Here is a 15,820-nt window from a genome sequence, read left to right as displayed (position 1 = left end):
CGTCTATTGCAGTTCTTATTTCCTAATTTTTAAACTATAACCTTCATTCCCTTTTTCAGTTAATTAACAACTCCACCCCCCTTATTGAAACTAATTTACATATAATCAATTTTTATTTATAATTTAGAAAATATATATATATATATATATATATGAAAATAATGATTTCTATTATCAGTTATATTACCCTATATCGAGCACGATTTTGCCGGTTATTTATGGCGCATAATAATTTATTCAATATGGATTATTTTGTATATAAATGTATTCTTGAATATAATGACTATTACTAATATTACTTGGCTTACAATTGTTAGAGCATGTGTATATAGCCAATATACCGAAATTGACCTTATTGTTTTTGATATTTCCTAGTACTATCGTTTCCGGTTGCACTTGAAACTCAAATACACGTTCTCCATTACAATTTGGGCATTTGGGTGGTGATCCTGACAATTTGTTTCTCTCTGATATCCATAATGGGTTGCCGTTATAGCAATATCTAATCACATGTCCTTTGTATTTGAGTGACATTGATAGAAATTTATCAAATAATTTGTCTTTCTTTTCGTTCGAAACTGATAATTTCTTGAAAGCTCTCATTTCTGAGTCATCTAACACATTATCTAAATTGAGTCAATATATGTATATGTTAGCATACTAAGGCAAACTTACCTATACTTTCTTTTAATTTTTCATTATAGTTCTTTAAAAGTTTGTATTCATTTGAATTTTGATCTACATTATCCATCATAATTTTTTCTAATAATTTACCTTCATGTTTGTATTTTTCGCTGTGAGTTGTTTTATCACCTATTTTTTCGGATTTATTTTTACCATTTAATGGTCCATTGTAATTTTGAACTTCAATCCCGTTTTTACTCCCTGTATGATTACTAACTATTTCATTCCTATCAAAACTACTAACAATATCATCTTCGTCATTATAACTGGAATTTCTGTTAATAGTTTGGTTACTTGGACAAAATTCCATGTAAATATTCTCTTGCTCCTGTTCATTGTTATCACTATCATCCTCTTCTTCATGCTCACAATAATCACTTTCATCCTCATCAGTAGAACATATATCTATTTCAAGATTGTATTCAGGAAAAACTATTTCACTTCTTTTGGAATCATTTGACTCACAATTATCATGATAGTTTGCAGTTTCTTTTATTAATGGCATTCCACATAAGTCACATAAAATACTTGACATTTTATCACTAAAAGTATTTATGTTACGTTGCAATTCATTAAACTTTTCGCTAGAACTGTCATCAGATAAGTCCAATTTTACAGGATTGAAGTCATAATAATCATTTTTTCGTGGCAATTGACATCTATAAACTTGTGCACCTTGATTACAGTTTATACAAATAAAAACAAATAAAGTTCGATGAAACAAGTCATCTCTCTCATCAAGAGGTGCATATATCTGAAGGAGAAACCTCAATCTAAATCCACAACTATTACATTGTAAATCACTATGAGAAGGAAGATATTTAGGATCCAACCAAGCAGGTTTACCTCCAAACTTTGATGGAAAAAATTGTGAACCTAGTAATGCTTTATTCTCCGTATCTTCAAGATATCCAAGCAATACATCACCTGACATTTGAATAGGATCTACAGACCTATTGAAGAAATGTATGTTGTTGCCTTACTAATCTCTATTTTATTAGCTTAATCATAAAACATTATATTTAGTTTTACCACTTGGCGCTCATTTCATGCCACTTTTCAAGTCATTTTTACAAATATTTTATTTCGGTATAAGTATTATAAGGCGGGTGTGCTGCTTTTGACTATTTTGGTAGAGTTAAAGTTAAAATTAAAGATTAATAAGTAGGAGATCATAGTGATAGGAATTAATGTAAACTGAAGATGACTGACAACACGGTAGAGGTTTATTCTTTGCCTCAGTTACAAGACCGAATAAAGAGGGATCCAGATGCATATTTATCCGATTTTGAATTACAATTACAACATTTTTATTCGACACTAGAGATTTTCAGACTAAATTCTCAGAATATACCAAAAGAGATATTTCAATTGATGATTTTCATAGCGCAGACATCTCCATACTATTCTATATATGGAGTATGCAATTACTTTATAGAAAAGCTGGTTTACGAGTTAAAGAATAATGCAATGATGACATCTGAAATGCGAGTTACGATGGTTACGTCTTTAATACTACTTTCGAATCAAAAGATAATTGATATAGTATATTTACTCCCTCTGTGGTTTGATTTGATGAGATTGCCCGATAAGAATCTTAGATCAAAAATTATGAAGCATATAGTTTCATGTATAGTAGATGCAAATAGAAAGAACAAGTCTAATACAAAAAAAAAATTTAAAATACCAATTAAAAGCAAACAACTAGGTAGAACATTCTCTGTGTCTTTTTCAAGCAATTTTGGTCTACTGGATGATGCAAACAAGAAAATGATTTGCAACAAACCTTTGAGTGAACTAGAGTTGAAAAAATATAATATATCGGTTGGGTATGACTTGAAAAAATTTAATTCAACAATAATATCATTTTTAAGAGGTAGATTGAATGACAGCAAGGACAATATTAGGGCTTTGACTATTTTTATTGAGGTTTATAGGCGAAACACCTGGAATGATGCTCAAACTGTAAATATTGTAGCAGATTGTTGTACAAAGCAAAACACAACAAAAGCAGTATCTATTTCAGTCAAATTTTTATTAGGTAAAAATTGGGGTATGGATGATATAGAAAATGATATAAGCGACGATGAAGAAAGAAAGGAGCTTGAAAATGAGGCGAAAAGAGCAATGAAATCAGCATTGCTAGGAATTAGCATGAATAGTCGTAAAAAAAAATTAGAAAAGGCCAAAAAACTATTGAAAAAAAAGAATTTAAAAAGCAATGAAAGCAACGCAGTCATAAAGAGTAATCAGTGCATTGATTTAATAAATAATCCTCAAGAATTTGCAGAAGAATTATTTCAACGAGTAATACGCCACATTGATCCATTTGAGGTTCGTCAATTATTAATAAGTTTAATATCAAGACTAATTGAACGCCATAAATTAATATTAATAAATTATTACTCATTTTTATGTCGTTATTTATCGCCAAATAACAAAAATGTAACAAATATATTGGCGTACTTAGCTCAGGCTTGTCATGATCTAATACCACCACAGGAGCTTTCACCTATAATTAAAATATTAATGGATAACTTTGTGAATGAGTGTAATAGGCCAGAATTAATTATAATAGGCCTGAATACTATTAGAGAAATATGTTGCAGAATTCCTACAGTATTAGATCAAGACAAGTTGATGGATTTATCTAATTTCAGGAACATAAATAATAAAGGTATATCAATAGCAGCAAAAAGTCTGATAAATTTATACAGAGACATAATGCCAGGTTTATTGCATCGTTCTTTATTGAATAAGGAATCTGCACTAAATATTAGAGATGGTAATTATGATGAAAGTTCAACTTTATATGGTCATAAAAAAATTGAAAACACTGTTTCAGGCACGGATTTGCTTATGAAATATAAAAAGTTAAAATTAGAAAAAGACAATTTGTTAGAAGACTCAAATAAGATCGAGGAATATACTGAGAATGAAAAGTATTACTCTGAAGAAGATCACGAATTTGAAATAGAAGATGAGGAGGAAATTGAACAATTTGATTCTGGTTCAGATGACCTTGATGAAGAAGACGAGAATGAATCGGAGTGTCAAGAAATGGCTGAAAATAGAAACAATGAGTTAAATAGTAACTATACAAACAGTAACATAGCGTTAGATATGATATTGGATCAAGATGATTTTAAATTGATTAAAAAGCTTAAAATAAGATTAGAGGCCACAAAGGCTCTCGGTATAAAGAATAATGCTAAACAAGATATATCATTTGATGAACATATTATTTCCGATATTGAAAATGAGGAAGACAATGATTTGGAACATAGTGAAGAAGATGATGATTCAGATGGATCTGAATGTGATGATTTGTGTAGAGATATAAAGAAGGGTATAACACAAAACTTTGATAGGATAAGGAAAAACAAACAACAAAGAATTGAATCAATAATGAAGGGGAGAGAAAATAGAGAGACATTTAAAGACAGAAGAATAAAAGGTAAGTTAAAACATAGATTGATATTAATATTGATGGTCGAAAAAAAAGTAAATAGTATTATAAAATCTCGATTATAAATAAGTGGCATGCAAAGCCGGCTGATAATTACAGAACAATTAATTATCGGTGACTATGTAAAAGGTTGTTGAGTCTAATGCCATATTGACAAATCTAAGAAAGCTTGAAAAATTGTGATAGAATAGTAATATTTAAATTCTATTCTTTAAATTTTCAGGTACAAAACTTTTTTTTATAAATATAATACTATCTACTTTTCAAATTAATATCAAATATTTATCAATATTAATTGTTATTTTTTTAACTTAAATATAGAGTCGTTGAACAAAAAACAAAGTATACCACAAAACGTCCAATCTAGAAATAAGCCAATAATGATGATACTAAAAAAAAGAGGAATAGATAAAAAAAATGAGACGGCAAATATGAAAATGAAGAAATTAAGAGCACACATTAAAAACTTGAAAAAAGATACAGGCGGAAAGAAAAGATTTAGAAAGAGATAAATAATATTGAAAAGAAAATCATACTATATGTTTAATTTAAATTCCAATTAAATGTTATGATTCTTCCTAAATTTGTTTAACATATTTTTATTTGTTCTATAAACTCTGGGTAATAAATTCAAATTATTTTTAATAATAACTGAGGATTTTTCGGGTATATAATTGTGTTTAATATGTAATATATTTAAATATTGAATATATTTTATATTATATTTATTATATATATAGCCTAATCCAAGAATTTTATATCTGGGTTTAATGCAGGTTAAGATTGAATCATAAACAGCGCATTTAATTAATAATTTCCATAAATAACTATTTTCAAGATTTCTTTTGTACATGTAAATATTACGATTGCAACCTTTGGATATCCATTCTATCACTTTAGTCAAAAAATTAGAATTAATAAATCCCTCATGAATCTTCTTAATTCTTTTCATCGTGGAAAGCAATTTTAGTATTCCTACGTAGACAATTAAAACAATATTTGAATATATCTAAAATAAATATTTGGAGTGAATTGTTAAAAAATATAAACAAATCAAATAATTTGATTTAATAGCTATTTCTAAACTTACTGTATTAACTGAATTTATTTGTGAGTCGAATAAAAGTCCATTTTTTATCCTTAAATCAAAATACGAATGAACCTTTATTCCAAGAATAGACCACATATAATTTGTTTTTCCAATGCTACTGTTTGGAAGTTGAGACCTGTGTTGTTTTTGGTTTATATTGCTATTAGAATAGTGATCATTCACTGTAAGAGTAATGGTATCCATAATAGTAGTAAATTCAACATTTTTCCACGGTATAATTCCGAAATTAATATTAAATGAATGACTGTAAAAAGTCATCCCTGACCAAGTTACTTTTTCTCTGTAGTATTTATTTGCTATCAACATTTTGTTATCGCTATTTTCATTGTCACTGTAACTATCCTCATAATAATTATCATCTTCATTATCATCTATAACTTTTATGTTATTACTATCATCTACATACCACTTAAAATTTGTACTTATTTTCTCTCTAGTAATATTTTTTCCCCATAACTTTTTTATATATAAATAATTAAGAAAATTTTTTGCAGATTCTAAATCAAATGTTAAAAATAAAAAATCATCAACCCATCTTAAAAGAAGACTTTTGCCATTCATAATATTGTTATTATAGACGAAATCGTGTTTATTTTTAATATTGAAGTTGTAATTTAATATGTTATCATTAGTATTAAGTATATTTTCTTTATTTAGATTTTTAGTATATTCTTTTTTCATATTTTCAGTAGCTTCTAAATTAGATGGCTCGATCTTTCTTCTTTTAAATGAGATAGGTGAAGCACCTTCAACCGGCAAGCAATCACTATCTTTATTTAAAAAAGGTAGATCATTACTGTTAGTGAGTAACTTTTTTACATTTGAATCACTATCTAAGAAACCAAAGTATAAGCAACAAAGAATATAAGAAATAACAGATCCTTGTGGTATTCCATTTTCTTGCTTAATAATATTACAATATAATTTTTTGTTCACTTTGATATTGCTCCTGGATTCAATTTTTCTGAGTTTATTTATTCTATTTTTTTTAAATTCTTTACCTGTTGTCCTTATTCTAATGTAGTTGTTGTTTAAATACAGCTTAGCAAGTTTTTTGGCCTCTTCCCATATTACTATTTTTTTTGAATTCAAACTAGTAAACAAATCTGCCTTTTTGTGTCCCATTATACTTACTTCTGATCTATGACTTGAAATTTCCATTAACTCGTCTAAAATAATGTCATTTAATAATTCTTTTTTCGGTCTATTCTTATTTTCTGAGTCACTTTTATTACTAAAATTAATGATGGGAAATATATTCAATTTCCCTTTTGAAATAACAATGTTACTTTTATTCTTTTCATCAATATAATAATCTTTAAACAATTTATTAAATGGTGGAATTAACGTAGTTTTTCTCAATATTCTATTGTATGAGATCAACATAAGTATTTTTTCTGGAAGCTTAATCTTATCCAATAAATTGATTATTACATCTTTCTCTATATTTTCATAGCAGTTAATCATATCAGCTTTAATGATATATATCTTGTTCAATTTATATTTATCTAAAAAATATAATTTTGTTTTTTCAGTGCCATGTTTTTTAATATGTCTTATATATTCCCTCATTCTTTGAAATATTGTTTTCTTTAGCATATGCAACCACCAATTTTTTATATATTTATAAATGTCTCCATATCTAACAATAGAAGTACCCAGATAGTTTTCATCAGAAAAATTGATGAATCTATTTTTTATGTCACTTAATAGAAAAGACCTTAATATTTTTGATAAATAAAAAAGTAGATTATTTGTTGAAGGACGTCTCAAATCAATCACTTTGCCACTTGAAGGCTTAATTTTAAGATTAATATTATTATTAATATTAATATTGTTATTGTTATGTTCATTATCGCTAAATTCTAATTTGACTTTTTTGTTGAAATCAAAAATACAATCACTACTATTATTATTTACACATCCCAAACCACAAGATACGTTGGAATGTGTCATATTCGACTGTACATATGGGTTTCCATTTAAAAACCATGTCAAGCCACATAAACATTTTCCATTTGATGATGTGTTTTTGTATTTATGATTGTCCAAGTATTTATTATATATAATTTTCCCAGATCCCATCTTAGATAAATTTATTAGAGGTCTCACTCCTTTTGACTTGGGTAACCACCTTATTTTTGGGATATTGTCAACGCATTCAATGATATCCTCAGCATATTCATGATCAGTATCATTAATGTCAGTATTGTTATTTAATTTGGAATCTTTTAATACACAGCATAAATAATTCTTTTCAGCTTGCCTTACAATTTTGATCCAAACAGGGTATCTAAAATAACGTATTTTATTACTCCCTTCACTTTCTGTAATGTAAAAATGACGTCTTAATATAGGATTTACAAAATGTACTATAATAAAATAAATATTCCTAGCAATGTAATTTTTACACAACATCAAAAATGACTTCTTCCGTTTACTATTTATCTTATGAACACTATGATTATTATAGTTATGTCTTTTACTATTATAATCATTTTCACTCATTATATTGTTTACCCAATTTGATGTTTTGATTCCATTCATAATATGTCTAATTTTGTAATTTTCCCTTGAATGAAGATTAATTAGTATTGGAATTTTTTTATTCAGAAATGTTTTTAAATTGGTACTTGGGCCAAATATATTTTTAGGTAACGTCATAATAAGTATTAATCTCACATATTTGACGACATTTTTAATATTTGTCTCGAATAAATATAAAGGTATTTTATTCAAATTACTAAGATCATCATCCTTAATTTTATATAGAGGACATAATTTTGACAAGATAGAAATAAAGTTTATTTTCCTTATATTTATCAACAACCTTTCATATTGTATTAAAAATGTTGATGCTAATTTGCACCTTACTCTCGTATATTTATTCATGTTGTAACTGCCCAAAATGTTTAATAGACTATTCTTGTCATGATCCTTAAATAAATACTCTGAGTGAAAAATAAATCTTAATAGCGTTCTAGACCCCAATTTGCTTGGAGGCAATAATCTCAGTATAGATGTGCATGGCAAACCACCTTTTCTCGAAAAATGATCGCAGTATAATATATTTGAATGAATTGGAATATCTATTTTAAATAAATTTGATATTTTTGTTTCGTTACTGCTATTTGTATTATTTTTGAACCTTTTATTGTTAATTTCAGCGTTTAAAGCAATATTTAATTCATCTAAATAATCATTTGTAATCATTCTTCCAGATTGCTGTATAAATCCACCAGACTTGTTATTTAGTCTTTTAAAGATTGTACATGAGACAAATAATATGGTCATTTCAATTGGACCTATGATACTTAATAATCTTTCCCAATACTCAATATCCTGCAGTCTAAACAATCCAGTTGATGAAAGACTGTTATTGCAAATGTGATTATCCTCTATTATATTTAATAGCTCGTAATTAAATTCAAAAAATGATTCGTTTTTATTGAGTGAAAAAGAATGATTAATTGACCTCATAAATAAAGATCGCTTTATTTTTGGAAAATAATTACACATTATTAATTCGTACTTATTTTCAATATCATCTTTTAGTATTCTCGAGACATTAATATCAATATTAGAAATATCTTTTAAATTTTTTCTATTTAATAAATTAAAACGTTTACCTATACACAAACAGTGGCTTTTATATGAATTATTATAGTTGTATACTATTATTGAGGATAATGTTAATATTCTATTCATATTAATCGACTTATCTTTAGACAACAAATCTTTATTTATATTGAACACATTTAAGTCATTCCTTAAAAAGTCTAAAATAATTAACAGTTCTTCAGAGATTAATGGATCTTCAAAAACTGATATTGCACCCAAAAATTCCTTGAATTGACTTCTATTATCATCTATTATTTCGTTATTCACTTTTTTGTTCAAATCAAGTTCATAAACACCTTTTCTTCTAATTTTCAAATACTCTTGAAGGGTATATACACTACAATTGAGTATTGCCCCGAGAGTTGCATTTATTAAACCCATTTTTTCATTTTTATTTTAGAAATGCCTATTTAAACTTTTTATTTTATTTTTTTAAATATCGTCTCGCACATAAACCAGTACTTTTCCATGCTTACATTAGTTTTTTTTAATCATGGCGGTGAAGTCACCGCCACATGTTTGGCTACTAACCTGGACTTTTCCTCCAGTATATTCGTGATTAAACTACAATAAACCGATGCTACTAAATCATAATTGACTAACAAAATACTGGACTAGTTAACTGGAAGAAAACACATTCTCACACAAAAACACAATTTGAATAACAACTATTCTTAATATTTTTATCAATTAATTTATTATGCCAGTATCCATATTATATATTTTCTACTTTCTAAAAAGAAAAAAACGAACTAAAAAATATTGATTTATATATTGGATTAGCAAATAAAGCAATGATTTGATTTTTTGTTTTATAATCTGTTCTTATTACCAGTTTCGAAATATAATCTCGTATGACATCTAGCTTATGATAAAGGGATGCTAAAGTTTCGGAAAGTAAATAGTAATAATTAACTTGCACATATTTAATTTTCTCGTTAATTTATTTAAATTATTATTAAGTATTAATTTTGAAATGTGGGGGAATAGCAAGTATGATAATATGTTTTCAAAAGTTGAAAAAATAACTTTCTGATTCCCTATGCAAAAATAAAAAATAAATTTAAACAAAAAAAATAAAGAAAACTTAGATAGCATCATCTGTTTATTTTATCAATGCAGATTCTTCTATATTAGTCTATTTTTCAGTGTTGAATTTTTAGCGTAATGATAATATAAACGGTACTTGCACACAAATGTCTCTGTAATCACATCTAGGCGCCAATTTTTTTTTTTTAATAAAATTTAAATGGTATATACAAGTAAATACAAAAACAAAAAAGGAAAGTGTAAGCAATAGAATCTATCATTCTTTTTTTAATAACTAATGTAAATATATGGAATACTAATAGTTGATGTGTTAGTGTAAAAAAGAAGTGTAATTCAATTACTTCTCGTGGTTGCTGAAATAATTGACAACCAAGTTGCAAATAATATTTTTAAATTATAAATGTGAGATTGAAATTATTATGAAAAAATAGGTGTATTTGAAAAAAATTATAAATAATTAATGCACGTGAAGTTAATTGTTATTTTCTATACAGATTTGTTGATTTAATGTATGTGCTGAGTACATTAATATATTTAATTGAACAAAAAAAACAATAAAGTATATTAAATATTTAACAAAATCAAGTGAACTCGAAGGTAATAAAACAAGGTTGTAAATTGACTTTAATAGGAGTGTTGTTTACGAATTACTATATACTGAAGGCAGTAGTTAACAACAAAAAAATTAATGAATAACAATATAAATGGGTAATTCATCCTCAACCGAGTCTATAAATACATCAAGTAGTGACTATTGTAATGGTATGAACACTCCAATAGGTTTGAAGAATTTTGGTAATACGTGCTATATGAATGCAGGCTTGCAATTCATAGCAGCTATGGGTATTTTTACGGAGGAAAATTTTGGTGATATTAAAATAAATAAATCATCCTCAGAAGAAGTATGTAAATCACTAATTTCAGTACTAATAAGGTTAAGCAAACCAAATAATTCAAATATGGGAAATAATAGCTCACTAGGAAACAACAATGAGGATTATTTAGCACCATATCAATTATATAAACAATTAAAGCAGTTAAACCCACACCTATTTAATCAAAGACAACAAGATGCGCATGAATTTATAATGTATGTCCTCGAAATAATTCATGATGGTACACTTATAGCTTGTAATTCACCAAAAATACCGAATGAAGAGCTTGAGAGGTTAAGCAAAAGGAGTGCAAGACCTGGTATAACATTTTGGAATGACTATTTAATGAGAAATAATTCTATACTAAATAATTCTATATGTGGTCAGTTTAGAAGTAGAATTACATGCCAAAATTGTGGTAATCACAGCGATACCTATGACCCGTTTTTGGACATTACTTTGGCTTTACCAGAAACACCTGATGACAATAATAATATAACAATAGGTTCTTGTTTCAGAAAGTTTTTTGAACAGCAACAACTTTTTCAAGATAATGATGAACCGAGTTATAATTGTTCAAACTGCCATAACATTGTAAATGCTACAAGATATATAAACATATCACAATTCCCGAGAATAATGCTTGTTACTTTAAAGAGGTTTAATAATAATGGTGGTAAGTGTAATGCCATTGTTACATTTAAAACTGCAGGAATAGTATTAAAATCATTAACTGAAATAGGACATTTCAAACTAGTTGCTGTTCTTCAGCATAATGGTAGTACTTTATTTCAAGGGCATTATGTTTCTTATGTTTTAAAAGGTGAAACTGATAAATGGTATAAATTTGACGATGAAATTGTTACACTTGTAGATGACATTTTAGATGAAGAAATTCAAGCTTACTGCCTACTGTATATTCTCGAATCAAAAAACGCCTTAAATTCTGATTTGGAAAATAGATATAACAAAAATAGCTACTATTTGTTATAATTATAACTTTTGTATATTTTTCTCTTTTAGTTGTTTTGCATGTAATAGCGAATTTCCATCTCATGTTTAAATTGTTAGGCGCCTATTTACTTTTAATACAATTTAGGTACTTGCGTTGAAATCACTGTGTATAATATTGTTTTTAACTTTCAACTAAAATTCTCAGTGAAGAATAACATTTTTATTGATATATATATGAACATATTCTGTGATTCAATATTAATAGGAGTTTCAACTTCATTAATATTATCTTTTTCAACTATTTTATACATAAAATTTATTTCCTCATTTTTTGGGAGAGTTTAAGGAAATTCAATATAGTTGTTTTTTTTCATTTAAATAATATTAATTATATCTTTGTTTTTTTATATTTATCTTAGTTAGTATTTAAAGGAGTTTACCAGGGATAACATTTACAGTATGGAGGATACAATATCTATTAAAAATAAAGTATGTGATGAAATTTATACTAATAATGAAATAAAAGGAAGAAAGAAAAAAAGAAAAAAAAAGCAGATAGAGAAGACAATATATAATGATAACACAAGTGTGAATGAAAGCATAAAAGTTGAAGAAATCTGTGAAAACAAATCGAGTAGTTACGGAAAAATGAAGAGAGATAAATTTAAGAAACAAAGCAGTTTTGATAAAAGCATTGATTTCTTGATTGATAAGAATAATTTAATTGAGGACAATACTGATTTAACAAATATAAATAATCCCAATTCAAACGGGGGAAAAGGTACTACAAATTCAAATAAAAAAAAATTATATTTAAATACAAGAAATAAAGGAAAACAGTTTTCGAACAAACCACATAATTCGGTTTATTTGAATAAAGAAAAAAATTCTTTGATAAACAACGGAACAAACGATATTTTTCATGTAAATAGAGTTAGTAAATTCGAAAGAAAATACAACTATCCATCTACCAGTTATTTTTGTAATACTATTGATCTACGAGGCAGTCGCTATTCTTGGAAAAAAGAATGGGAAAGATTATTGAAATTATATAATGTAAGTGTAACAGAAGACAGAAGACTAGAACAAACAATTTGCGAAGATTTAATTACTGGCGAATTCACATTTTTAATTTTATTTAATCCTTCAGACCCAGATTTTCCCTTTGATTGTTTAAGAGAATATAATTTTAATGAAACAATTAATAGTGACAAGTATTCAATAAACATGAAATTTACGATTCAAGAAGGGTATCCCAAAAATATAGAAAATTTAAAAGTAGAATTACCTGATTTTGACAGTATTTCTTCGATATTTAATGAATCATTTCGAGACTTAATTATTTCAACCAAAAATAATTTATATCCTATTTATGATGCATTAAAATTATTTGATAAACAAATAACCGATATTGTAAACATTAAATTACCTCCTTCAAACTCTTTATGGGAGCATATTATAGTTAATTGGACAAAGGATGAACAGAAGCATTTTGAAGAAGCATTATGTTACTACAAATATATTAAAGACGTTAACAAAAAATGGAGTGAAATAGCAAAGCATGTTGGTAATGGAAGAACTGTTAAACAATGCATTGACAGGTATAAATATTGTAGATCGATTGTACTAAATAGTACAAATGTTTTTAATGAAGACACAAATAAAATATTAAATGAGGATAAAGATGAATTGATTGTAAGCAGTAGTCATGATGATAAGTTAGTTCAAATAGAAAATAATATGAATATGCTTAAATTAAATTCATTTGAACATCTAGTTCTTGACTCTGATTCTTTTTATTCGATTAGTACACTTGTTGTTGCAGTATTAAGAATACAAATATATTGTGAAAGGTGCAATGACATTAGTGAATTTAGACCGATATCTATCCCAGGAAATCATAACTTTAATTCTCCTGATAGTTGCAGTTATGATAGTTCAGACATTAAAGGTATTAGGGGTGATTCAAAAAGAAGCGATTCTATTCATGACGGTGATACATGTGACTCTAATATAAAGGAAGAGAGTAGAATTATTACACCGAATAATATATTTGACAATTTAGTACTAGGTGGATCTCAAAACTGCAAAAAATGCAGTATTAAACATACGATACGTTTTTCTCCAATAATTTGTCATACAAATAATAAGCGAATTGGAAAAATAGAATTTACAAACTGTTATTTAAGAGACATATTACCTTTAGATGTGCTTATTTCATGTTCGAATTGTAATTTTTATATCAAATTAAGAGAATTTATTATTGGTAAACTATATTCTACAAATTGTAGAAACTGCTTCAAGGAGCTAAATATAAAAGCAAATGGTATTAATTTGGGCAGTGAAGTCTTCAATATTGATAAAAGTACGGATTTTCTTTTCGATGAATTATTAAAATCAAAAGGAAGAGAAAAAAGGAAAAAAGACAAGGACTCAAAAATTCCAACTTCTATTGGATATACCCTACCAAATAATGGAACTTGTTCACACTATAAAAAATCAAACCGCTGGATGAGATTCCCATGTTGCAATAAAGTTTATCCTTGTCACAATTGCCACGACAAAGAGAACCTTGATCATATTTCAGAATGGGCAAATAATATGATTTGTGGCTTTTGTAGCAGAGAACAGACATTTTCTGACAATTGTAAATATTGCAAAAGCAACTTGGTTGGAAATAAAGGTAGTGCAGGCGGAAGATTTTGGGAGGGGGGAAAAGGTTGTAGAAACGCTTTGACTTTGAGCAACAGGGATAGTAGGAAAAAAAAATTGCTTGCTAGACAGATCAAATCAAAGTCGTGATTTTTAATTTCATTAAAACTCTGCCACTACTGTTTTTATTATGTCAAATATAAATTGCAAACTTATAAACATAAATAAATAGTCCTCTATAGTATTTATTATGTATATTATAAACTTATCAAAAAATATATACGACATTGCTATTTTCCTGAGTATGTATAATGCAATCTTAGATATGATGATTAACCAAATGTAATAATAAAGTACTTTTTTATATATTTTTTTTTTTGTAGTTTCAATTATATGATTGGTTTTCATTATTATTTTATTTGAAAATTCCAATATACTATTTATATTCTTGCTTATTGAATAATATTCATAATAATCAGCCCAAAAATAATTTCCAATTGCTTTATTATTTGTTTTAATCTTTTTTAAATAATAACTTCTATCATTTTCATTCAAATTACACTTTTTGTTAAAATCTTCTAATTTGACTTTTAGTTCGCTGTTTTTATCAAGACAATGGTAATTGAAATTAAGAGTGTCATTTTTGTTTATATCAAAATTTTTGAGATAATTATTATACTCTTTTAAATCACACTCAAATTGATTATAAAATAGTATTACCAATTTAAGTTTATTAACTATATCGTTTACAGAATTATTTTCATCGTTTCTATTATACGAAAAATTGACAAAATCATCAGAATTTTTCATTATACATTTTATATCATAAGTATAATTTTTAAATAACTCTCTCGAAATATTATCTATATTATTGAACCCATAATTATTGTACCAATTCACACTGTAATTGCTAAATACTGTTTCTTTATCACAAAAAACAGACTTTTCTTCAATCTCAAGCAAGTTTTTAAAAAATATCAAATCTTTAACATCATTATTTAGTTCTAAAAACCCTTCTTTATTGTTTAATATTTTCTTTATTTTTTCCCATTCATTCAGTAGTATTGTCAAGTAATACCTTATTTCATCACTATTTACAATATTTTTTCCACTCAAATCAGAATTGGTGGGACTCAAATAGCTTTCGTCTATAACATTATTTTTATAATCAATGGAATAAACATTTACAATAACAACTACTAATATTAGTACGATTGCATACATTCCTTTAGTGTTTACTATTATCAAAAATATAAATTTGTGGCGCCAACATGTACATGCATACTTTTTTTTTAACCACGTAATAATCCCACACAAACTAAATAATAATAAAAAAAATAAAAATAATAATAAATAAATAAAATCATTTTCTTGAACTTGTACAGTGAAATGTAATATTAACGA

The 15,820-nt window shown here is 26.6% G+C and overlaps 6 protein-coding genes across 6 annotated transcripts; 3 read left to right on the top strand and 3 right to left on the bottom strand.

The window, feature by feature from the left end:
- Positions 1 to 237: 237 nt before the first annotated feature.
- FG379_002176 (uncharacterized protein) lies at positions 238 to 1,618 on the bottom strand (the record flags this gene model as incomplete). The annotated part of the gene is made up of 2 exons (XM_067328045.1): positions 238 to 626; positions 676 to 1,618. The coding sequence occupies 2 exons, from the start codon at positions 1,616 to 1,618 to the stop codon at positions 238 to 240; spliced, it is 1,332 nt and encodes a 443-aa protein (XP_067183584.1).
- Positions 1,619 to 1,887: 269 nt separating this feature from the next.
- FG379_002174 (uncharacterized protein) lies at positions 1,888 to 4,218 on the top strand (the record flags this gene model as incomplete). Its single annotated transcript, XM_067328043.1, has 1 exon — positions 1,888 to 4,218. The coding sequence occupies one exon, from the start codon at positions 1,888 to 1,890 to the stop codon at positions 4,216 to 4,218; it is 2,331 nt and encodes a 776-aa protein (XP_067183582.1).
- Positions 4,219 to 5,162: 944 nt separating this feature from the next.
- FG379_002173 (telomerase reverse transcriptase) lies at positions 5,163 to 9,266 on the bottom strand (the record flags this gene model as incomplete). Its single annotated transcript, XM_067328042.1, has 1 exon — positions 5,163 to 9,266. The coding sequence occupies one exon, from the start codon at positions 9,264 to 9,266 to the stop codon at positions 5,163 to 5,165; it is 4,104 nt and encodes a 1,367-aa protein (XP_067183581.1).
- Positions 9,267 to 10,639: 1,373 nt separating this feature from the next.
- On the top strand, positions 10,640 to 11,803 carry FG379_002172 (ubiquitin C-terminal hydrolase of the cysteine fold; the record flags this gene model as incomplete). The annotated part of the gene is made up of 1 exon (XM_067328041.1): positions 10,640 to 11,803. One exon carries the CDS (start codon positions 10,640 to 10,642, stop codon positions 11,801 to 11,803), a length of 1,164 nt encoding a protein of 387 aa, XP_067183580.1.
- Positions 11,804 to 12,223: 420 nt separating this feature from the next.
- Positions 12,224 to 14,566, top strand: FG379_002171 (uncharacterized protein; the record flags this gene model as incomplete). The annotated part of the gene is made up of 1 exon (XM_067328040.1): positions 12,224 to 14,566. One exon carries the CDS (start codon positions 12,224 to 12,226, stop codon positions 14,564 to 14,566), a length of 2,343 nt encoding a protein of 780 aa, XP_067183579.1.
- A 12-nt stretch (positions 14,567 to 14,578) lies between these two features.
- Positions 14,579 to 15,640, bottom strand: FG379_002170 (uncharacterized protein; the record flags this gene model as incomplete). The annotated part of the gene is made up of 1 exon (XM_067328039.1): positions 14,579 to 15,640. One exon carries the CDS (start codon positions 15,638 to 15,640, stop codon positions 14,579 to 14,581), a length of 1,062 nt encoding a protein of 353 aa, XP_067183578.1.
- Between the last annotated feature and the right edge of the window lie 180 nt (positions 15,641 to 15,820).

This window comes from Cryptosporidium bovis, assembly GCF_009768925.1.
Source record: "Cryptosporidium bovis isolate 45015 chromosome Unknown contig_3, whole genome shotgun sequence".
NCBI lineage: Eukaryota > Apicomplexa > Conoidasida > Eucoccidiorida > Cryptosporidiidae > Cryptosporidium > Cryptosporidium bovis.
Note: the sequence above shows the minus strand (reverse complement) of the source record. Positions and strands in the feature narration are given on the sequence as shown.